Here is a 25,616-nt window from a genome sequence, read left to right as displayed (position 1 = left end):
TGTCAAATAAATAAATAAAATCTCTAAAAAAAAAAAAAAAAAACTTGAAATAGCTTTCTGAACCTCCCTGTGAATTTCAAGTGTCATATTTTGGTTATTCAACAGATACTATACAATTCGCTATAGAGAAAAAGATAAGGAAAAAAAATGGGTTTTCCAACTCTGTCCGGCCACCGAAACAATCGTGGAAAATCTAAAACCCAACACGGTTTATGAATTCGGAGTAAAAGACAATGGAGAAGGTGGAATTTGGAGTAAGATTTTCAATCACAAGACTGTTGTTGGCAGTAAGTACCTGGAACTGCTACAGTGAGCTTTCTGTCATTTTTACCCCCCCTTTTTTTTCTAAGTACTGAATTTTTAATTATTTTATTCTTAAGTATGAGATGAGTTAGTTGCCATCCTCTAGTACTTAAAAAAATACAAAAGTGAACAGAATTTGAGTATTGGTATTTCAGAATCTTTTATGTTAATGAATTTTTTTAAACAAACAAAAAAATGATAAGCTGATGTTTGATGCTTCCATTGATAACAGTTCTTTGGCCATTGTAGTATTTTAAGTCAGTCTCAGATCTATGAGCACCAACTGAGTGAAAACAGCAGTAATGTGTGCAGGTGTTCAGAATTGAAAGCAGGGCCAATAGAAGTGAACATAAAAAGACTTCGGGGGGCCTGGGATCTATTCCTGTGACCCCTTCATTCAAACTGCACTGGACTCAGTGTTTGAAATGATAGTGAACAAATAATATGATTAACGTGCTGGACTTAGAACAGGAGTTCCAGTTCTTCATAGTGAATAGGGAGAATTAATTTAGGAGCACAAAGAATGAAAATAATGTTAATTTCCCCTTGTTTCTGTCAGGTAAAAAAGTAAATGGGAAGATCCAAAGCACCTATGACCAACTCCACACAGTGGTAGGTACCAGGTTATTCTCAGGAATGTTTTTATTATTGTTGTTTGTGTTGTTTTTATCAGGAAATCAGTGGGTCTGTTAGGAAGTGCTGAAATGGGATTAACTGACAGGCTCTGGGGCTTGGTGTAAAGTACTTAATGCTTTAGGCATTTGCTTCTTTTTCAGAAAACGGAGGTGGAAGTATGACACCAGATAATCTAATACGTTTAAAGGTCTAAAAGGCTGTTTCCATATCCCAGGTGTTTTGAGGTTATACTCATTATCTACTGGGCAGTGGATTGTTTTTTAGAATAACACTTTGCCAGAGTGAACTTGGACATGCTCTGTTTACATCGGTATTACTCATTTCTGTCCTCGGTCCTCTTCCCTCTATTCTCTCACTTCCTACTTAAAAAAGCCAACCAATCTTTTCAAAACAATGAAGCAGCTGGCTTGGATTATTTTTACTGTGCCTAGCCTCTCTCGAGTTCAGTAAATACCTGCACATCTTATATGCTTGACAATCCCCTCCATCTAGACCCCCCACCTCTCACTACAAAAACTCAGTCCCTTGTTCCCTCTTTCCCCCCACTTGTCAAAATCTCTTCTCAGGAAGCACCATACTAGGTATGTACTTCCTGTTATAAATGTAAACCATTGTTACAACCCTCACAGACATGATTGCATTTTAAGTCACATGCCGAATTATAATGTGAAGGCCATTATGTCCTGAGCAGGTAGAGGAGGCATTAACATTTTGAAAACCTCCTATTATATATGATCAAATTTCTTTCTGGAAAGGTTGTGCCACTTCACAATCTTGCTACCAATGTATTAGAGTTATCTTGCTATAGTGCCCCAATTATCAATGTTCTATATTTCCATCACTAAATTTTCAGCTATTGTAATAGTAAAATGGTTTTTTAAATGTCTATTTCTCAGATTTCTAAAATAGCACTACTTTCTTCACTTGCTTATTAACCATTTGTATTTTCCATTTAATGACCTCTTGGGAGTCTTACGGGTTTTATTGAATAGTTTAGTTCTAAAATTTCTTTATTAGGAGTCTCAAAGGCTTTATTGTATAGTTTAAAGACTATCACTTAAAGAACATCAACTTTTTGTGATATCAACTAGGAACATTATTCTCACATTTGTTACCAATTTTGTTTATGGGAATTTTTGAAATAGGCAAGTCTTATAATTTGTTTAATCAAATTATTTGTCTTTTCCATTGTCATATTTTCAATTGCATTATACTTTGGAAAGCTCTTGCCTATCCAGAGAGCAGACAAATATTTCCTTATTTTGATTTTAGTTTTATAAGTGGTTTGATTTTATGATAATTAAGCTCTATATGAGTTTTATTTTGCTATCTTGCAGTTAGTAAGGCTATATATTGGTTAAGCTCCGAAATTTTTTTGCAATCATTTGGCCAGTACTAAGTATGGACTTGTGTCATTCCTTATTAAGGTCCCTTTGGCTTTGTCTGTCTTAAATCCAATCACAGGGAATAGATTTTCTCTTTCTTCTCTTCTAGAACAATCCTCAGTCATGTTGTAAACGGTTACCTAGGAGACATATCTTATCTCCCACCCTCTTGGCTGGCCTGCTTTGTCTTACATGTGACTCAATGATGTCATTTCTTTCATTTCTTTTTATCAGCAATCATATTCCAATAACATCTTGTGGCAGAATATTTCATCTAGTGAGAGTTACTCAGCAAAATTGGGAAAGATGCTTGATGTTTACTCCCAAGGAACTTAATTTCTTTTTCATATCACAAATAGCCATGATTAGAAGGTCCAGGAGGACACTTTCTGCATCTATGAGCCAGAGCCAGATATTTTATTCCTTCAAGCTGTGAGGCAGAGTACTCCCCAACTCCAGCCAGCTGTGACAAGCTGTGGTTTGAAACTCTTGGCTATTTCCAGAGGAAAACCCAAATTCATTGAAAAGCTATTTTAAGGCTTCTCTGTGAGACTTTCTTCATTGTCGCCTTCTGAAAAGCCATCTGTGCTCTTGGGTAGCTCTGGAGCACAGGAAGTTGAAAAGGAACCAGTTGAGATAGCCTTGAGCATCTTACATGGCCACTTAGAATTGATTCTGAAAACAGATTTGATATTTTAGAGGTATATATTTTAATCCAAATAAAGTCAATATCAATCCAAATATTCAGACAGACATCTCTGAAACTGCTTTTAAAAGCAATATTTTAAGAGATATGAAATAAAGTTACTTTTAAAGTTTTAAGCAAAAGAGACATTGGGAAATGTTTTCATTCACCTGTACATGCTTACACCTAAAATTTCCATGCAACAAAAACTTAGCATCTTCTGGGGCACCTGGGTGGCTCAGTGGGTTAAAGCCTCTGCCTTCCACTCAGGTCATGATCCCAGGGTCAAGGGATTGAACCCCGCATTGGCTCTCTGTTCAGCAGGGAGCCTGCCTCCCCCCCCCACCCCGCCCTGCCTGCCTATCTGCCTACCTCTCTGCCTACTTGTGATCTCTGTCAAATAAATAAATAAAATCTTAAAAAAAAAAAAAATCCTTAACATCTTCTAAACAGAGATATTTGGGAAAAGGTATAAACAATTTGAACTTTAGGTTATCTATTTTTAGATGATAGCTATTTATGTTAAAAATGCAGATGTTAAAGAAGCCCGATCTTAAGCATCTGTTCACATTAAATAAGTAATTCTTGTATCTAACCACGTGTTCTAGTGGCAAGCAGTGGTGCGTTTGCGCTGGGAAGTGTAGCAGAGGTCTCTTCTGATTGGTCGGTGCCTTTGTTCTACCACATGTCGAACACTTTAAGTATCATCCCTACCTACCTATACCTCAGAAAAATAGGGACAAGGTGCATAAACAAAACAGTGATTCTTTCTATATAAATTGTATTACTTGAGATCCTTGATCTTGTGAAAGAAAAAATACATTTATCGTAATTTTGCTGTTTCACTCCTGAGAATCTAGAACACTCTTTATGGAGGTGAAACATAATGTTTACTATTGGGTTTTATTTTACATTTATATAATATGTACATTATGTAATATCATATATATATATAAATATATATACAAAATGATTCAATCTAGAACAATGGCTGAAAGGACCTAATTTTAATACGTTATGTCTATATTTTTAAAAAACATATTTATCTTACCAGTTCACTAGCTAAACAATCACTTTTTAAAAGATTTTATTTATTTATTTATTTGAGAAAGAGTAAGAGAGCATGAGCAGGAGGGAGCAGCAGAGGAAGAGGGAGAAACAGCCTCCCCACTAAGCAGGGAGCCCAATGTGGGGCTCAATCCCAGGACCCTGGGATCATGACCTGAGCTGAAGGCAGGTGTTCAACTAACTGAGCCACCCAGGTACCCCTAAACAATCTGTTTTTGAAGTACTTAGCATTTAACAGAAATTTTAAAATAAAAGTTTAATTATTTAATTCCAATCTCCTTAGAAAAAGTGTTCCCATAATCTATGACATCTGTTTTCACCCTTCCATTTTTTTCCATCAGAGATCCACCCATCTTTTTAAAGGCATGCCTATTATTGGCAATAAGAGAAGTGGTGTCAATTTTTAAAGTGTAACAGTTACCAAATGAGTGGGGTGAATAGGGAGCAATGCTATGTGGTCCCCACCCACGCCTTAAGATTGTGTACAATTAATATATCTGGTATCCTTCTGTTCTTAGCAATTGTTGTCTTAAGCAGAAACTTGAAAAGTTTATACCTAGGCCAATGATACTATCAAAGGTGTATTCTGACTCCTCCCGAAATGACCAGAACTATGAAGACTTTTGCAAGTAGGACATTAGATTAAATCAATATGTTTCATAATTTTCATTAGAACATCCTAAAAATGAATTAAAATCACGGTGTAACAGGCCCAAGTTCTTCTCATGTGGTTTGGATCTTAAACCATTGAAGTCTGATTTTGAGCAACCCTTGCCATGCCCCAAATGGCCCCAGCTTTTTTATCTTAGGACCTGAAAATAAATCTGTAGTGAATATTCTGACACCACAAAAATACCAAATAGACAAGCCTGTGAAGAAGAGCCTACAAAGAATAGTGTTAACACTACACATATTAAAGCTAATTTTCAAAATAATATGAGAAGAAAATTAGTATAATGCAGAGTGAATAGGAAGTCCCCCATCCCGTATGGTTACTACTGTTCTGGTTATTTCTAGATAAGCACAGGTTTTCCCTAACCAGGACTAAAATCGGCTGACTCGGTCTTCAGTTCATTGCTGTTTACCATACCAGCATTCTCTCCCCATAGAACTTCCCCACTGGATACTCAGCCACATTGTCCGTGGTAGAAGTGAATTCCCTTAACTAGTCCCCCAGCTCAGGATGTAGTACAATCTGTTCTGAAAGAACAGGTTATCTTAAAAGTCAAGAAAATAAAATGCCACATTTCTTCTAGGGCAGGAGGTAAATAATGCTTACTTCCTGGCATACAGTAAACACACGGAAAATAGTGACTCAGTGAAGGAAGGACGAGGGCTTTGGAAGGAAAGGTGATGAAGGCTTGCAACAGGAATGGGAGTCAGCAAATCTGCACAGAAAAGAGAGCCGGCAGGGACAAGGCCTAAGAGCAAAACTGGGATGGCGAGGAAGGGTTACTGCACCGTTTTGAACACTGTACATGAAATAGTTTGATTAAAATTGTGTTGCAGTTGGTTAAACGCTGTTAACTTGGAAATTATCACAGTATTTCCTTTCTCAGTGGATCAGTGGATCCCAGTAGCACATGTTCCCTTACACTTTTATAAGAAGACATAGGGAAAGGATGCACATGCCGACTTCTTATTGGCAATTTAGAGCCTTCAGCATAGACATTTTAGGCAGGAGTATTTTCCTGATGCTCCTAAAAACCCTACTTACAGAGAGACAGCTACTTGCTCAAGAGTCCAGTCCTGATGCATCTTTGGATTGCAGATTAAGCAAGAGCATAATTAAAGGTCTAAGAAGAATTGGACCCTGCAGCTCAATTATTTCCTCGTTTTTTGGCAGCACATACTGGACATATAGTCTGGTCATTATCTTAATAGAACATTGGTAGATACTCAAGTTAGAGTTCAAAGAGAAACTTCGTGCTGTTCATGTGAAGAATGGGCTATCTTCCATTTGTCCTTGTCAAAAATTGTTTAAAAACAAATCATCAACAGCAAAGGAACTAGAAATTGAAATAATGAAATTCCAAAGCAATCAACACAGCAACATGTAGGTGTTTCTGCTAAAGTGATGTGTCTGAAAAACTTCCCATTCTGCAAAATGTGCACTAAATGGCAGGACTCATAAGGATGGAGAACAAGCCATTCAAAAATCTTTGGAACTGTAGCAACAGCTCTAACAAAAATGGTTCTTAGTACCTGGAAAGGTACTGTGGTTCCTCCAAGCGGCTCCCATGTGGCTGGAGATTGACACAGCTGGCATTTAACATTCTCAAATGAGGGTGCCTGGGTGGCTCAGTTGGTTAAGTGACTGCTTTCAGCTCAGGTCATGATCTTGGAGTCCCAGATTGAGTCCAGCTTTGGGCTCCCTGCTTGGCAAGAAGTCTGCTTCTCCCTCTGACCCTCCCTCTGCTTGTGCTCTCTCTCTTTCTCTTGCTCTCTCTCAAATAAATAAATAAAATCTTTTAAAAATAAATAAATAAATAAATAAATAAAATTCTCAAATGATTCTCAAAGGCCACATGCTGGCAATCCTTTCTCCCTAGAGCAGGACAGGTGAAAGCAAGGTGAGGCAGAGCCCCTCTGGGAAAAGATCCTGTGTACAGGGGCTCCTGTTTAATTTTCTTATGATAAAGCTACAAGAGATCCTGCAGCCAGGGTGACATCCAAGCTAAGAATGTTTTTCCTCTCCCACTGAAGGTTCTACTACTTCTGCTATTCCCTTCCCCTTTGCCTGGGAAGAATTGTGTCTAAATTATACTATGTATCCTCGTATTTACCAATAGCACATAAGCTATGAAGTACACAAGCATGTGTAGTAACTGTATACTGTTGACGAAAATATCTTTTCTTAATCAAAATGTAATTCATGCCTGTAAAGAATCTGGAAATACAGAAAAGTATAAAAAATTAATCTGTTTATAAAAAATAACCACTGCCAGAAAAACCCTATGATCTATCTCTTTCTGATAATTTGTGTATACATACTCGTTATAAAATCAGGTTATGATGTAGATATAATTGTAATCTTTGTATTTATTTATATTATGCATGTTTTCCACTTTGGTAAATAGATGTAAAATTTGAAACATGGTTTATTTAATAAAAGCCCTGCTTTTGGATGATGTAGTTGTTTTGAGCAGTGGTGATAATTTATATGTAAGGGTGTTTATCTTTGATTATTTTCTTAGTTTAGGATCAGATTTGATTGGGCTAGATTGTTACAGAGGAAATTACTGGGTGTATTAGTCCATTAAGGCCGCTATAACAAAATACCATAAACTGGGTGCTTAAACAACAGACACTTATTTGTCATAGTTCTGGAGCCTGGGGAGTTCAGGATCAAGGTGCTGGCAGATTTGGTATCTGGTGAGAGCTTGCCTCCTGGTTCACAGACAGCCATCTTCTCTCTGTGTCCTCACAGGGTGGAAAGGTAGAGGGATTTCTTTGGAGCCTCTTTTATAAGAGCACTGATCTCATTCAGAGGGTGGACCCGTCAAGACTTAATCATTTCCTCAAAAGCCCTGCCTATAAATACTATCACAGTTGGGAGTTAAGTTTTAACATATAAATTTGGGGTGGAGGGGACATAAGCATTCAGTCTGCAGCACTGAGTCTAAAGAGCTATAAATAGTTTGAAAAATCTGATAATAGTAAACTTCTATTTTTTGTGGTTTATAACCATAAGGACCTTAATACAAGAAGAAAAATATCTTACAGTAAGCTTGGTATTGTGGCCCTTATTATGGGCACATTATTCACTAAAATGGGAGCATGTTAAGTCTCTTGCTCACGACTATGAACACCTATGTGGTAAGTATCTCACCCAGCACATCCTGGATTATTAACAGGTCTGGTACATGAAGTTGCTTTATCATATATTCAGGTTAATTCAAGCATCAACAAATCAATGTCATGCTCCCCTCTTTAACTCCGTCTAATTCTTCCTTATATATTTGCTTCCCTTATTTTGTTCCCATGTCTTTCCCTTAGCTGTCTTGTCCTTGGCTCACAGTTCTGTCCAGTGATGACTCTGTTTTCAAGTTAACACTAAACCTGTCCCTAGTTCAAGCCACTCCACGACATCAAAACTTCCTGTGGGATGTCTGAGGCAGTTTGGGAGAGGAGAGCAGGCACAGCGTCCTGGGATGCCTTTCGAGGTTGAGGTCCTTTGTGCAGAAATATGTGCAGAATGGTTTAGAGTATGGGATTTGGGGGTAGAAATGTCTGGATCTGAGTCCCAGCTCTGCCTTCTTGGGCAAGGTGATCCTTGGTCTCAGGAGTTCGTGGAAGTCAGGTCATCTGTAGCAATAGCAGCAGCGGCTGAGCGTACTCACATCATAGACATGGATCAGTTTTAAAAGATAATCTGTAGCTTAGCATCTTTTTGAGAAGAAACGTAAAGACAATTTGTTTGAGTCACATCTCAAATGAAGTGAGAAATCACCTGGTAGTCCATTGCAGTTTCCAGGTCAACTAAAATAATGGAGTTCTGCCGAGACCGCTTCTTTCAAGCCTTTGGACATTTGTAGGGAAAACCAAATGAGTCCAATAGAATAGAGGTAGATATATGCACTAAAGATCTTTCCAGCCACTGTAGTTAACACAGGGCTATTTCCAGTTTTTGTATCTTTCTTTTTAAAAAAGTTAACACTAACTAAAAAGCTCACTGTCTTCTCTCTTCAGCCAGCATATGTCCCAAGGAAGCTAATTCCAATAACAGTCATCAAACAAGGTAATTTGTATGAGTCTGTTCTGGATGCATGTTTTGACCTATTTTTTTGGTTTGTTTTAATTCTAATACAGTTAACAGTTTAGAACTATTTTTCATATACTTTTTCATTGAGATAATTAAATATAGCACTTTTTCCCCTCAGTTTTTCCAATCATTTTAAAGCAAAAGTGTGAAGAAATAAGTATCTTCTAGCAAATTGGAAGTTAATAGATAATTTTGGCTCTTGTACCAATAGGCCAAGTCTTGGCAAGTCACATTGGTTGTGTTTTACCAAAGTAAAACTTTTGGTACAAAGCAATCACAATAAGGATTAAATTTTAAAATCCATCTAAATATGTGTGGCTTTGTTCAGGGTTAAGTTGGCATACATGAAGAAAATCATTAACAGGATATTTTAATTAGTGAAATAAAAATTATAATTTAGTGCTCCTTTTGGGGCGAGTAAAGACCTACAGTTTTCAAGAATTATGTCCATTTTATTTCAGTATCCAGCTTTTGTTTTGACTTTCAGTTTTTTAAATTATTAAAATTACTTTTTTATTTCCAGAAAGTTCCTTGGTAGAAGAAATTGGACATTTAAGTAATTACTCACTTTAAGAAAACACAGTCTCAAGTGTATTCTCAAAACAATGTCAGTATTGGACTAATGGAGATTCTTTGCTTTGATAATATACATTTTTACTTTTTAAGATTTACTGTATGAATTGCCTCATTTTGTGCTATTTCTTTAACTTGGGAAGGCATCAGAGAATGGAGATGAGGACAGAAATTTTCAGCTCATTTAAATGGAGCACTTTATGATAGAATAATAACCTTTCATTACTTGAAGTCATAGGTGTGAAGGTGAGATGTGGCTTCCAGTCCTTTTGTTGACTGTGTACCAGTCCAAAGAGTTAATTTATATTAAATAAAAAGTTATATTAGGGCTTCCCCAGTGCAGATGTCTTCACATTACAGCTATTTACTGCTTCCTGACTATTTTTTTCCATCACACTGTTACCTTTTGTATTTCCACAGTGATTCAGAATGTTACTCACAGGGCTTCAACTAAATCCCCAGATAAGACTCCCTTTGGAGGAACAATATTAGGTGAGTGTATGTTGGTATCTGTACTTAGAGTAAGCATGTCAGGCTACTTTTGGTTAATAGGGCACTTATGGAATTTTACATTGTTAGCAGAACTATTAAATTGATATTGGTTCATTTCCTTTTGATATTGAGCATTCTGGCTTGTGTCCATGCCTGGCTAGGAGCCAAGAGATGCTACCTCTATAAGTGTGTGTTAGAGAAACAACTCTAGCCCACTCCTAGTGGGAATGATGTCACCCATCTTACTTGCCCCATAGTGTTGTTGTTGTTAGGAGATAGTCCTTATTGCATCGAACTGCTCTTTTAAAAGTTATTATTAATAATGGCATTTTGTTCACTGTATATGTTAAACAGCCATTTTACTATTTTTGAGTCTATGGATTAAAAGCTAGAAGATTTTTTAGTTCAGTTCTGAATATTTTTAAAAAATCTGTTTAAAGTACAGTCATATTTTTTTTTAGGTTTGAGTTAAAATTGATGATTCCATATAAGTGCGAAGCTTTATTTTGTTACCTGGTGCTCTGAAATTTATTTTATGTCATGATGCACTTACTTCCTCTTACCGTATTCTATTTTCTTGCAGTCCATCTTATTATTCCAGGCCTTAATGAAACCACTGTTAAACTTCCTGCATCCATAATGCTTGAGATTTCTGATGCAATCAAGACACAGTTAGGTAAGCAGGAATGTTCCATTTTTGAACTTGATGGTGACTAAGTACTAGCACTGATGATCCTAGGATACCCAAGGAATCTAGCAAATAAGCTATTGGGGCATTTCAAAGTAAATGGTAAGGGACAGGCATGTGCACTGTTGATGGGAATAAAAAATGGTACAGCTGCTGTGGCAAAAAATCCAACACAGAATTACCACACAATCCAGCAATTCCACTTCTGGGTATAAATCCAAAAGAACTGGGAAAAAGTTACCAAAGAGGTATTTGGACATCTATGTGCACACTAGCATTATTCACAATAGCTAAAGCATCGAAGCAACTCATGTGTCCATCAACAAATGAAGGGGTAGGCATGTTTATAGCAGTATGATGTTTATAGCAGTATTATCTAAAATCACCAAATTATGAAAACAGCCCAAGTGTCCATCAACTGATGAATAGGTAAAGATGTGATCTCTATACACAATGGAATATTACTTCACCATAAAAAAGAATGAAATCTTGCCATTTGCAACAACATGGATGGAGCTAGAGGTATTATGCTAAGTAAACTAACTCAGAGAAAGACAAATACCATATGATTTCACTCATGTGAAATTTAAGAAATAACACAATTGAGCAAAGAGTGGGAAAGGAGAGAGAGAGAGAGGCAAATCAAGAAACAGACTCTTAACTACAGAGAACAAACCAATGGGTTACCAGGTGGGTGGGGGGATGTTAAATGGGTGATAGGGATAAAGGAGCACACTTGTGACTAGCTCTGGGTGATGTATGCAAGTATTGAATCACTATGTTTTAAACCTGAAACTAATACTATACAGTATGTTAACCAGAATTTAAGTAAGAGTTTTAAGAATTTTAAAAAAATTTAAAAAAGAATGAATGGGTAAGCAAAATGTGGGTATATATGCAATGCAACATTATTCAACTGTAAGAAGGGAGGAAATTCTGACACATGCTACAGGATGGATGAAACATGAGGACAGTATGGTAAGTGAAATAAGCCAGTCACAAAAAGACAAATACTGTATAATTCCACTTACACAAGATACCTAGAGCAGAAATATAATGGTGATTGCTAGGAACTGGAGGGAAGAGGAAAATGGGAAGTTAGTGTTTAATGATACAGTTTCGCTTTTATAAGAAGAGTTTTATAAGAAGAGTTTTGGAGATGGACAGTGGTGATAGTTGCACAACATTATGAATGTATTTAATATTACTGAAGTATACACCTGAAAAGATTAAGATCATATGTTTTATGTTATGTGTATTTTACCATGGTTAAAAAAAAAAAAGGAGGGAGGGGCAGAGAGATTGGAGTGCTGGAAAAATTTATATAAATCACATTCTTTAGGTAAATAGTTATTATATATTATATATTAATATATATATTATATAATGTATGTTTATGGTTTTTTTTAAAAGTGAACATTTATCGAATTATCCAAAATATATATATTTATCTAGGTAAAATTTTCAAATAGAGTGATTGTTAGAAAATTGTTATACTGTACTGTCAAGGGGTCATGAGATGTTTTCAATGAGAGCTGATGTAGAGTTCAGGTGTGTTCGAATTATTAATTACTTGAGACTGATACTGCCTCTCACTTGTAGAAAGAGCTTGATATAATTTCAGTGTTTTTAAAAACACAAGAGGGGTGCCTGGGTGGCTCAGTGGGTTAAGCCTCTGCCTTCAGCTCAGGTTGTGATCTCAGGGTCCTGGGATCTAGCCCTGCATCGGGCTCTCTTCTCGGCAGGGATCCTGCCTCTCCCTCACTCTCTGCCTGCCTGTCTGCCTACTTGTGATCTCTGTCTGTCAAATAAATAAATCTTTTAAAAAATAAAAAATAAAGACATAATGATTTATTGGGAATCAAACCCAACAAAACCCTTTAATAGGAGCCCAGGGAATAATTGCGGTGCTCATTGGGGTAAATTAGTTGCTCCATTGAGTATCAAATTAGTCAGGACCCTCGTGATGTATATTACAGCATCTCAAGCTTGATGGAGCATGAGAAGCCTGGTGGGCTTCTGAGCCCAGACTGCAGGACCCACCTGCAGAAGTCCTGGTTCAGTAGATGAGGGGAAGGACCCGAGAATTTGCCTTTCAAACTAGCACCCAGGAGATACTGAAGCAGCTTGCCTGGGAACCATACTTTAAGAACCACCCTTCCATAGTCTTGGGAGATGGTCTTGAGCTATTGATAAATATGGAAGGAGATGGCATGATGTGGTAGACATTGAATAGACTAAAAAATGCAGAATATTTTCTCTGAATCAGGCACTAGAGAAGAATTTTCATACTTCCATAAATGAATGTTCACCTTGTATGGGTGCAGAAATAGACCCCCAGACCCCTGTGTGGCTACATTCAATCAACACATAATGACCAAGGTTACTCTCTGGCATAACTTCAAATTATTAGTCCCAGAGTGAGTTACCTCTGAGAATGTAGATGAGTGACTTTAGACATCATTTCTTTAATTTGTACATCAGACTTGATCACCTCTTTTTTAACCATAAAACGGTCACCAAACCCTGCAATATCTAAATGCTGTGCTAAAATCTGGGAACCTTCCAAATTAACTTTCCTCACTGAACCTATGTTCAGAATCCAGTGCTCAGTGTTCTTGTGCTCCCCTGTTCCCTGCCCGGAGCCTATATGCCTTGCCCTGCCCTGCCCCTGGGAAAGTCTTGTTTGGAAGGAGGGGGGAAAAAAGGAACTGACCAGTCACTTGCTGATGTGACCCTTCATCCATCCAGCAAAACTACAAAATACAGAATTTGTGAAGGAGGTTGAAAATGAGCAGTTTTACCCAGACCACCACTGTCAGTTTTGAACTGGAGCATGTTGTGTTCTTTAGTCTTGAGTGATATTTCCTAAACTTTTGGGGTTTTGCTAAGTTCCAAGCACTACCTTAATACCCATTCAGTCTTTCTGTTTCCTTTAGAGAATAAAACAGTGCATTTGTTTTATTTAGTTTTTCCTTTTATCTTTCTGATATGATTCACTAAACACTTTCCGGATTGAGTGTGATTTCAATAAAGAAAAACTGTATGCAAACAAAAAATATCTTTTTTGACTTGTTTTTCTGTGAAAACACCATCTTAAATTTAACACATGACAAATTTCTTATGCATTGAAGAGCTTAATAGCTAGTTTCTTTGAAAATGCCCAGCAAATCCATCAAATGTGCCACCATGACAGACTGTATTAAAAATTACATTTTAAGTTTACTGTTTTTAATGGAAAGAGATACTGTTAAATAGTTCTTTATACCAGCAAGGGAGAATTCAACTTACCTGAAGTTATTTAACACTGCAATCAGAAAAGTAGTATTTTTTGAGGGGGTAAATCCTAAAAATAATATCCTCATTCCATCAGGGCCCATCATGGGACATCAAGAAATTAATAGCTTTTGTTCTAAGAACACATGGTGTGAATAATGAGAGAAGTAAACAAGAAAGCTAGTATTACACACACCCCTCCCTGGGGCATACAAAGTGTTTGCCAAAGCCAAGACTTAGCCTGCCAAAAATGAAAGGAAACAACTGTGTTGAAAAAGGTACAGAAGAATCAGAGAGGAAAGGGAATTTCCTGGGATTTAGACCATATTCTTGTGGCATTTTACTCTGCTCTTGCCAGAACTCCAGTGGTCTATAGAAAGTGTGGGTGAGTACTCATGGGTTGGTAAGAGACATGAAAGTTCTCTCACGCAAATATCTTCCCCACCTACCAATTTCTCTGACAACTGAAATAATGTATTTAGAACTATAGTATGCCTTTGTAAGGAATTAGTGATGTGTAAAGAATACAAATGTCTCTTGGGAAGGTAGATTACCCCCGCACCCCCACCCCCGCCATTAACAGCCCAATTTTAAGCTAATGTGATTGCTGGCTGAGGGCAAAGTAATTAAGCAAAGTAATTAAGTAATTAAGAGCATTTGTTTGAAAGTATAGGATCTGCTAATATCTTCCCTGCTATTCCTTATGTTCCACAAATAATTGAAGCCATAAAATAATTGACTTTCTCTGCTTGATTTATTTCATTTAGCATAATCTCTTCCAGTCCCATCCAAGTTGGTGCAAAAAGTTGGGTATTCATCCTTTCTGATGGCTGACTAATATTCCATTGAAGAGTTTAGAAGGGAAGGGTATAGAGGAATGGCATAGCTCAGTAATGGGTATTAAGGAGGGCATGTATTACATGGAGCACTGGGTGTTATATGCAAACAATGAATCATGGAACCTTACATCAAAAACTAATGATATACTGCATGGTGACTAACATAGCACAATAAAAAAAATTTAAAAAATAATAAATAAGTGTTGAATCTCTAAACTGTACACCTGGAACTCATATTACACTATATGTTAACTAATTGTAAACTAACTAAAAACTTGAAAATAAATAACAAATAAAATTCAAAAAAAAAAAGTAAAAAATAAAAGAGGATTCAAAAAGAAAAAGGTCAGATCAGTAACACAAAAATCACTAATAAAAAAAATAAAATATAGGATCTGTAGGTTAAAATAAATAAATAGACCTAGTCAGCCAAGGAAACAACTGAGAATGCAGGCTGTTACACAGGAAGGATAGGATTAACAAAGATTTCTTAAGAGAGAAGAGGACCCTGAAGGAGAGCACTAAGGAAAACCTTATAATCTCACACTTAAAAAACAAAACAAAACAAACAAAAAAACACTTCCCATGGTACACTTTGAAAATAACAGGACCAACGTTCATAAAAATCTGTAATCTGAATTTTTTTTCCTATGCTAACAATCACGATGGTTCTAAACAAAAGCTGTGACTACAACAGAAAAAATGTTGATTAAATTTAGATATTTTAAGAATGGAAATCACCATAAATTTCTACTGGACTAGTTTTTTAGTTATTTCAGAGAGTCCCTTCTCTTTATGCTCTGCTCAATTAATTTGAACAATGTATTTAACATTTCTGTTGGGCAAAAATGCTGTACAACTTCATGTACACATGAATTCAAAATACACCTGTGACCATTAGATATGGCAAACACAGTAACACCTGTGACACCTGTGTCTAGCATCTTAAAACACTCCCAAAAATAATCAGCTCTATGGAAAAATCTATCGTAGACTTCTATAATATAGACTGAAAACTGATTTGCTTCTATTATTGTTGTGAAAGGGATGACTTTATAATTGTCTTTAAGTTATGTTGTGTTTTTTTTTTTTTCTTCATCCCAATGCCAATTTAAATCTTAAAGAAGTACCTAGAGTTCATGAGATGGAATTCTGAAGAATCCCTGGTGGAAATGCACAATAAATTTATTGACTGCCTGGTGGGAATAATTAAGAGCAAAATTGATTTTTTTGAAATAATCTGTTACTTGATGTTTTGAATGAATTCTATTTGGGCACTGTGTTATGAAGAAGTGAGGTGATTGATTGTTCTCTGACTTCTTAGCTAAGAATGAAACGTTGGCATTACCTGCTGAATCTAAAACACCAGAGGTAGAAAAAATCCCAGCACGAGCCATAACAGGTAATGAGATCCCTATGTTGTTAGCTTCGAGAGAATAAATATTTTGAGAAATGATAAATGGTTGATGAGCTTATACTTTTTTCTGGTGAAGGACCACTAGGAGATTAATTTTCATCATAAGCACAAACAATAAGAGATTGTAGATCCTTAATTTAACATTTGGAAAAACAGCTGATGCAGAAGGAACTATGGAATCATATGACCCAATATATAATATGGAAGCTGTATTTTTCACACTAAATGAAAGTTGTCCCCTCAATGTTTAGGATATTTTTATACTAGAATGTAATACTATGGTTCATGTGCTTTCCTTTCATATGAAGATATGAGCTCATTTTCCATTTCTTTCACAAGTGGTCAGTTTAGCAAAATGCCATAATTCCTTTGAAACCCATTAGCATGATAACTGTGAAAGTGCCCTAGAATCATTTAGGACAATTAGATTAATTGTTCTATGGAAGATTAATCTATAGAAGATTAATAATCCTACTATAAAGAAATATATTATAGTTCAGTGAAAATCCTTTAAAGAATAAATGTGGGATACATTTTCCCCATAGTTTATCAACCTTTACTAACAAACATTCAGCATTTCTTCTTTGAATGAACTGCCTAAGTCCGGCCCACTGTGGACATGTTACTCTCTGAATCACAAAGTTTTTGCCAGAGCAGTACCACCTCATCCAGGGCCTAGTAAAACAAACATTTGGCCAGAATTTCCCCAAATCCACATTTAGCAAAACATCTTCAATCTAAAGTGAATGTTTTAATCCACAAAACTGTCATAAGTTGAAATATCAGTGATTATTTACTTTGCACTAAACTCTTGGATTCATAACTGTTCCAGAAAAGATAAAGATTGGTGGGGAAATAGAATAAGTTGATCTCAAGAAACCTATCCAAGTAGGACTATTTCTGACAGAGTAGGAAGTCTCGGCTCCTATCTACATGGAAGATGGACCTTCCATTCCCCACCTTCATGGGTGTTAGGACAAAGGTACAAACTATCTAAGGTGCTAGAATATTCTATTCAAACACAATTCCTAGGTAATTTTTCTAATTTCAATATAATTTGTTGGCACCAAGAAAAACATAGGAATGACCCAGTAGATGACTCCAAGTTCTTTTCTGCCCCAAAGATCCAACCCATTTTTCCCATTATACTTTCCTCCCTTGGCACAGCATCTGACGGGAGAGTCTACAGATTTCTTTGTTCTCAGCCAAACCTTCTTCAGAATTTTCCTATCCAGAAACACTTAGGCAAACACTATACCTGATTATTCAGTGTTGTGTTTATTTTGTGTCTCGCAGCTGAGCGTTTGATTCCTTACCGTAATTATAATCCAGTTCCAAGCTTTGAATTCTGACTGCCGTTTGGAAGAGAGAAATCTTTAATGTAATAGTTATCAATAAACTTTCCTGCCTTGGGTCATTCTTTAATTTGCCCATTTATTAATTCATTTAATATTTGTCATATGCTTGCTGACTATACCCAAGACATTGTGCTGAGCCCTGGAGATAATAAGAAAGAAAAAGACAAGGAAAAAAATTATGATTAATAAGTGCTTTCACCAAGGTCAGCTCACTGTGCTTTTTGGAACACAGGGAAAGTGGACCAAACTCAGCAAGGCAGCATTGGAAGAAGTATCAGCTCAGGCATCTGGGGCAAGCCAGGGAGTCCTTAATTAACTTGAAAAGAATTGGTCAATTTAAGTGTCAGTTACTAATTCTAAAGGGCAACAAAAGCACCTTATGATCTTTGGTTGCTTCATTATTTTACCTGAATTTGTAAAGTCCTTTTTTACCTTCCAGTGACGCCAGAGTCAATGCCAAGGACCACGAAACCCACTGTGTCTAGTGCACTAGACTTTTCAGAAAAAACACTAGGTAATTTTAACTTTTTTTTTTCTTAACTCCCAATACTCACAAAAACAAAAAGTAACCCCAGTGCCTTAGTTCCCCCATTCCTTTTATTTCCCCCCTTTATTGGCAGTTGTTATTCATCCATTTCTTGGGCCAATTCCGTTACAGAGTTAACAACATGCCTTGATCCTGGTGACTGATATTCTAGGCAGCTTGGGATGCTAGATGCCGACTACACACACCTTTTACTGGTCTCTTGGGATGTATAGAAAAAAACGAGAATGCCAGCCTTTTAACCCACAAATCTTGGAGGGGTTGGGGAAACCTGGAAGTCTTGACTGTGTCTGTGCTTTCTGTTTCAATAGGCTTCCTGAGGCTTCTTTGCACTAAACTTGAGGAGAATCCCCAAAAGTGTCCTGCTTTTTAATAAGAATTTCATGTCATGCAAGTTAGCTGCTTCCTAGCCCAAGAGAGTCTTGCTTTGTTGTCTTTTGCTGAAGAAAAGGAGCAGCATGTCTTTTGTTGTGTACTTGTGATGTTGATCTCCCATGCCACGTCATGCCCTCTGAAACTATACCTTCACATTTTAATAGCTATGTGAAGCTTTTCCTGGGGGAGCCAGATGTTTCCATGAAAGGCATCAGCTGCCTTGTGTACACTGTGTTATGAGCATGCTTCCCATGATTAAGTGTGAGCCACAATGTCAAATCCTGCCTCAAGGAGTTGCTGACTGAATTCTTCTTTATTTTAGTTCTCAGCGAAAGGACGCCGGAAATCCTGCAAACTATTCTAATACCTAGGTTTGAATTGCCCCTGAGCACTCTAGGTAAAAATTACTCAACATTGCAGCTTGTTATTGCCTTGGAAGTTTTATTCATGCTTTAAAGAAATCCTTAGGCTTATTCATTCAAATGTATCTCCTCATAAGAAAGAAGAGACATATGGTTTCTAGAACAATAAGATCCCCAACATCAAGCCTTTAACCGTTATATTTTACAATTTAGGATCCTACAGAATCTTTATGACAAATAATTTGGTGTTTTTTCTTTTTGGTGGTCACATTCTGATATTCTATTTGATTCTTTTTATTCGATGGACTTTTTTTAGTTCAGATGTGTTTGCTGCTTGATTTGAGTTAAAATGAAATATATGTAAGGGCACACATATGCAAGACTAAGGAAATTAAGACAGTAGTTAGGGTGAAAAGAAGAACACAAATTCCTCCAATTTAGTAGCTTGATTATAAAAAATAGAAATAGAAGCACTATTATAGTATCCAGCATCAAAACCACAAGAGTAAGAAATACTACTAACAGTACCTTACTTGACATGAATAATTTGCTTTTTTGTGTTTGTTTTTCTGTTTTTGCAAGCTTGAGATTTTGAAAAATCTCTTTTCTCTTACTTGTACCTCAGGTTATAACATTTGTTATGTGTTTCATTGCAGCTCCGAAAAGGCTTCCAGAATTTCCTCAGGCAAACACACCCTTCCCCTTTGAGAAACCTGAGGGCACTCTGGGTAATAGCAGCACCTTAAAGCTGGCATTAAGATAGGGGTAGTGATGGCTTAATTAACTCAGCCAAACAAGGGGTTGATTTTAAAACAAACAGAAAAAAAGTCTATTTGTCTCATTACATTTTCTACAGATACTGTAACAATCATCAGTATGTTAATTTTATACAGGTTTGGGGTTTATCCTGAAAAAATGCTGAAAGCATGACACTGAACTCTGGTCTCTCTCTTTTTTTTAAAGATTTATTTCAGTGAGAGAGAGAGTGCCTGTGTGAGCATGCATGCACACAGGGTAGGCAGGGTGGGGGAGGGGCAAGGAAGAGAGAGAGGGAAACTCAAGCAGGAGGCACTGAGTGGGGAAGCCTGAGGAAGAGCTGGATATCGGGACCCTGAGATTAGGCCCGAGCCAAAACCAGGAGTTGGGTGCTTAACTGACAGTGCCACCCAGGCACCCCCCAAATCTGGTCTCTTTCTGATCACTAATCAAATGATCTCTGGATAGATGCATATTGATTTCTTGATATAAAATAAATTTGGATTGGATTAGCACTTGTTTTTATTGCAAGCTTCTGGTAGCCACTTAACCATACCGACAACCTATTTCTGTCCCTTTCTCTTCTCCAAACAAAACCAGACAAAACAAAAACAAACAAAGAAACCTCAGTGAATTCCATTTCTTTTTGCTGTAGCTTCAAGTGGAAAGCCATGGATTGTGCCTACAAGTAAAACATCAGAAGATTCCAAACTTCTCTCACCTCGAACTGGTAATTTTATTCTTTGTTAAATAATAGATGGGACCAACAATATTGAATAACTGCTCTTGTATTTATTTTTATAGGTTCCCTAGTTGATTATCAAAATACTTGTAGTAAATGGTAAAGCTATAATCCATTCTTGATGCTTAGAGGAATGTCATGTTTTTCTCAATGCAAACACAAAATAGTTTTATTTTTGTTTTAAAAATCTGTATTTTGATGTCTGATAGATAATGTGAATTGTGGCTAGAAGAAGAACTGTGATTTGGCTCATGGATATTCTAGAGACATCTTTTATGACATTGAGAACAGTATCAAAAATAGCATATCATGGGTCTGAATTAGTATTATCAGCATAATGTTTCACATTATTGTGAGCTGATTACAGCTCAAAAAGCAAAGTAAAGTAGATGAACTCTTAGTTCCATTTCATCTCTCAGCTTTTGGGTTATTAACCTTGAGGGCATAGGGTAAGTTAGGTTTCCCTTGAGCAGAATATAGGTTTTTTGGTGTCTATAATTATTCAAGAGTGAACTGACCAAAACCTCCTCAAGGAAACCATTTATGAAGTGTTAATGCCTAAGACATGAGCTATATATAAAACCTGAATCGAACTAAGCTTTGGGTAGTGAGGAGATATGTTGGGAAGTGAGGATTGTAGGGTTCCAAAGAGACAAAGATCGAGGAGATTAAAGATCTTAATAAAGGAAAGGTTCCTTTTGCCTTCGATTCCAGAAAAGGAATATTCTGGTCTTTCTCTGACAGAGTATGAATAGTGGCTAATGCTGCAGGAAGCACTTGCATTATCCAGTTACCTCGCTATGGCCAGAGCAACCTTAGGCTGCCAGAGAGCTTGTAACTATTGACTGCCAATCCCCTTTGGATGAAGTGTTGGGGCTTGTCATGAGCTGTAACAGTTCAGTAGGTAATGATTTCAGGCATGAGCATTGGCTCTAGAAACTTCCTAGCCTTCCCTCACAACATTTAAATTTTATACTTCTGCTACTTAGTATGATCCTTAGACCAGAAGCATTGGCATCCCTGGGGAGCTTGTTAAAAAGGCAGAATCTTGGGGTCTACTCCAAATCTTTTTGAATCAGGATCTGCTCTTTAAACAAGATTTCCAGGTAATTAGTATGATCAGTAAAGTTTGAGAAGCACTACCTTATCACTAGTCAATACTATTTCACACAGTGTAGGTAAGAATCATCAAATGTGGTAAATTATAGTGTGAGAGTCCTCCGGTCAGTATAAGATTAGTTTCTCAAAGTGGGTGATTAAGTAGCTCTTGTTTCTACTAATGCCCACAATGTGTCTATCTCTTAAATAAAGGTTCTGTGACATCTTCTTTCATGTTAAATTTCAAATTAAAACTTATTTTAATTTGAATTAAATTCAAATTTAATATTGTGATTGGATATATTGATATATTCATGCCATCCTTCCATCACATTCCATTTTGATTGGATATATTGATATATTCATACCATCCTTCCATTCATTGCAGCCTTTCCTATTTCTTGTGATTGATTTTATGTGAATTTATACATGTACTAAGTTCCTATTTCCTATTTCGTTTCAGTGTATATAATTACTTTACTTTCCGTTTACTCACCATGGTTTCCTAATGTGATTATTTTTGGAATTAAGAAGAGAGGTAGAGATAGTATTGGAAGGCTGGTCCATAAAACCATTGGTCCCATTCTTAGTTGTTGTATCCTTTGAAGAAATGATATATTGTAGCTGGTATGAATGAACAAAATGAAAACATTTTGCTTTCTTTGTTGGGATACAGTGCACCTATACTTACTGTATCAATTCCCATTGGCCAAAGACCATTAGAATCACACATGTTTTTGAACAAAGTTAGGTGTTTTACTTATTGCAACAATAGGGAATGCAGAACATGAGAAACAGTGGGACCTCTTGGTAAGAGGGTGCTAGAAAGGATTTATTGTATAGGATGTGGAAGGAATGGCTCTGGAATGGCTACTGCCAAAAAGTGGGAGTAATTCTATAACTGAATACCTTAATCCTTAACTAGAAGTGAAGAACAGAGTGAAGCAAAGTTGTACTTGGTAAATTCATATTAACCAGAATGTGGGGACAGAAATTTTTGTGTTCATGCATTTGTGTTCAACACAATCACAGAGTGGTATGGATTTTATCTTGATCCATCTTGGTCACCAGGTGGTCTTGTGTGAAGTTGGTGTCCATTCCAATTGTTGATGCTCAGCAGAACACCGTAGCCTAGCTGTGGGTGCCAGGCCAGCTCCTGGATGCCAGGAACTGCTTTTCTCTTTATCAGCCATTAAGTGTGATTTATCAACACCTCTTGTAAAACTCCTTTTCCTTCAGCACTTGCTTGATTTGTGTTTTCCACATTTAGTTCATATTTGTATCAAATCGTCAGAATGCATGCTCTCAAAAAGATGTCAATGTTACTTTTGGATATAAAAAGCTGTATGGAAATTCTAACTTGCATGCTGATTATTGAAATCCCTAGATCATTTCAATAGTTGATGAAAGAAAGAGTAGGACAGGGTATTTGGCATTTGGAGTATCCCAGAAAATCTGAGACGTGTAGTCATCAAACATACTCTTCCCCACTTTCAGCTCATTTGCCCTAATATTTCATTAGTGCTGCATTTTGTGATCTTATTATTTGGAATTCTATTTTGTATTAAGCCCTCTCTAAAGTATGTTTAAGTAGGATTGATTGATTTTTTTTTAATTCCCTTGGCAAATCCAATTTTTCTTAAAGTTTAGAAAGGAGATGATTTAAAAAAACCTGCTTTATAATTATAATTTATAATTATACACCACAATATACACTTCTTTAAAGATTTTTTAAAAGATTTTGTTTATTTGAGAGAGAGAGAAATTGTGCATGAATAGGGGGGAGGAACAGAAGAAGAGGGATAAGCAGATTCTGTGATGAGTGAGGATCCCTCAACCCTGAGATCACAACCTGAGCCAAAATGAAGAGTTAACCAAATGAGCCACCCAGGTGCCCCTGGAATATTTACTTCTTAAAATAAGTTCTATGTTAAAAGGAAGTTGGCCACATTTTAGAGATACTTAAGTGCTTGTTACAATGGTTCAGAAAAGTACATTTTTCTGATGATGCAATAGAAGAGTCTTAAGTTCTATTGGTAAGTGACCAGTTGACTTTGATTTCTGTGTTACTCTAGAGTGAGTTCTAGAAGAGCTCTCAGTAGCTTCCACTCACCACAAAGAATTATGCATTTGCATGCATGTGCATGTACTTGTTGGATTTATCTCTTCACTGGAATAATATAGTCTTGTATTTGGACAAATTAGTATTTGTTTTCTATTAAGAGATTCAAAGGGTTGCATGTATACCATCATATTAATCCTCCCAAAGTCCGTGGAAGTAAAGGGAGCTATCATTTTCTTTTAAGGAGGTAAGTGAGAGGCTCGTCCCTGAATGGGTAGAGGAGCAAAACAAGATCCTCATTCATTTTTTTCCTAAGCTTCTCTTTAACAAAGCATTCCAAGTTAAGAGTGAAACAATGTCATACAGCTTGCTTTGAAATTTTTTGTTGAACAGCTTCCCAACAGAGTTAATTAAATGTTATTAGGTCCAGGTGCCTTCTAGAATTTTAAGAGACATTAAGTGGTCTGTAGAAAGGTTGTACAGTTTCTGAAGTTCAATCTTATTGCAAATGCGATCACTAATCTTTGAACTACAGAGTGAGACAAAGCTGGATTAATAACTAACTCAACTGTCTAGTGGTTATGTGACTATTGACAAGTGATTTAACCTCTTAGAGCCTCAGTTTCCATATGTACATTTTTTCATTGGGTTGTTATGTCTTAGAACTAATGTGTAAAAAGAAAATAGTGTGTAAATCACTAAATCTAATTCACAGATTCACAGTACATGAGAGATGCCCTATAATCTTTTCCTTAATACAATGGACTCTTGGAATGAATGCATCCTCTTCCCACCACACTGTCCATGCCAACCTTCCTGAATTGCTGCAGACATCCAATAGTAATAATAATACAATAACAACAAAGTACCAAAAAGAAAGGAATGAAGGAAGAAGAAGGAAGAAAGAAAATAAAAAGACTCTAAGCTCACATATAATGATTCTTGAGTCTTCATTTCACTTGTTTGAATGTTTTTTATGAGGAATGGAAAGGATTTGTGCATTGTTATATAAAGAGACCCTGCTCCTCATGGAATGGTCTGATGTCCTATTCCCATGGCAAGAAAGTATCACAGAGCCACACTGTTGTGTTAGAGTCACAGCCTGAATCATTCTATAAACTCTGGACCCTTTCTAGGCTCAGGGAGTAAAATGATGCATGACCAACAAGTTGTGTTTTTCCATGGGCATCAGAGATGGGAGAAGCAGCATAAATGCTGTGTCTATATCATCCCACAGCTGGGGCACATGCATGATTTCTAACGGCCTTTATATCATTGGAGGGGGAGGGTGGAAATCGGCTTTTCGTTTCTGGCTTCATAATGTCATCAGTGTTAAGCCTCTTTAACTTCCTTGATCATCCCCTTAAGAAGACTTAGTCTCAGGAGAGATTTAAAGCCCAATTCAAACAAAGAAAATGGTTTCTTTTTATAACCCAAGATGATTCGACATGTTTACTTTCATCCTCAGAAAATTCTCCTGCCTGTTCTTTCCCTAACATATCCAGACTAACTGATTTTTCCCTCCAAATGTACTGTGAATGAGTGCTAAGATGACTCCTTCTTCTGACATAATTTCTTCCCCTTGAACAGCTAACAGTTCTCTTTAAAGGCTCCCCTTGACAAGAGAGTCCAAACTGGAGACAGTCAGCCTCAGTCTCTTCATTCGAATCCACTTTGGGAATCCACTAGTTATTTTCTGTACTTTGTAGAACTTCAGGAAATTACAATATGCACTTCAGCTCTCAAAATCATTTAAAGACCTGAAAGCTGAATGACCAGCACCCCCTAGGAGTGGTATAATGGTTGGAATGTTGTGGCCACAGGTGGTTTGCTTGGAGTGGCTGAAAAGAGATGGAACTCTCTGCATTTGGACCCTGCAGCCTCCCTGTGAGATGATGATGAGCACGGGATCTGGCCCACCCAGCTAGCTGAAGCCCTAGAGAGGGAGCAAAGTAGGGATGAGTGGTGGTGTTGATGCTCTGAGAGTCAGAAAATAGGATTCAAGGGCAGCAGATGGTTTACAGATTTACTTTGAGATTTACAGCATCAGTGTTTGGTTTTGCTTCAGGAACATTTTCTTGTAGGCACTGTTTTCACAAATTTCAAGGCCAACCAGAGAGGTATTTTATGTTTCCACGAACTGAGGAAAGCATTATTTATTTAGTTCAACAGTCCTGAGAACTCTGTGTGTG

General features: G+C 36.8%; 1 protein-coding gene across 5 annotated transcripts in view; it reads left to right on the top strand.

Moving 5' to 3' along the window:
* The window catches only part of ABI3BP (ABI family member 3 binding protein), a 245,382-nt gene that overhangs the window by 100,872 nt on the left and 118,894 nt on the right, over positions 1 to 25,616 (top strand). For 4 of the 5 annotated variants that reach the window (XM_032852058.1, XM_032852059.1, XM_032852061.1 and 1 more), the window contains exons 5-14: positions 106 to 287; positions 863 to 915; positions 8,770 to 8,818; positions 9,836 to 9,907; positions 10,491 to 10,583; positions 16,035 to 16,112; positions 17,925 to 17,999; positions 18,727 to 18,801; positions 19,423 to 19,494; positions 20,178 to 20,252. In XM_032852058.1, the coding sequence (XP_032707949.1) occupies positions 106 to 287; positions 863 to 915; positions 8,770 to 8,818; positions 9,836 to 9,907; positions 10,491 to 10,583; positions 16,035 to 16,112; positions 17,925 to 17,999; positions 18,727 to 18,801; positions 19,423 to 19,494; positions 20,178 to 20,252 (824 nt within the window). The remainder of the gene's footprint in view (positions 1 to 105; positions 288 to 862; positions 916 to 8,769; positions 8,819 to 9,835; positions 9,908 to 10,490; positions 10,584 to 16,034; positions 16,113 to 17,924; positions 18,000 to 18,726; positions 18,802 to 19,422; positions 19,495 to 20,177; positions 20,253 to 25,616) is intronic. The other variant, XM_032852062.1, reaches the window with a different exon arrangement.

Source organism: Lontra canadensis, unplaced genomic scaffold (genome assembly GCF_010015895.1).
Source record: "Lontra canadensis isolate GAN:19392208 unplaced genomic scaffold, GSC_riverotter_1.0 scaffold6, whole genome shotgun sequence".
Classification (NCBI taxonomy): Eukaryota; Metazoa; Chordata; class Mammalia; order Carnivora; family Mustelidae; genus Lontra; species Lontra canadensis.
The sequence above is the reverse complement of the archived record's forward strand: the minus strand, read 5'-3'. Positions and strand labels throughout refer to the sequence as shown.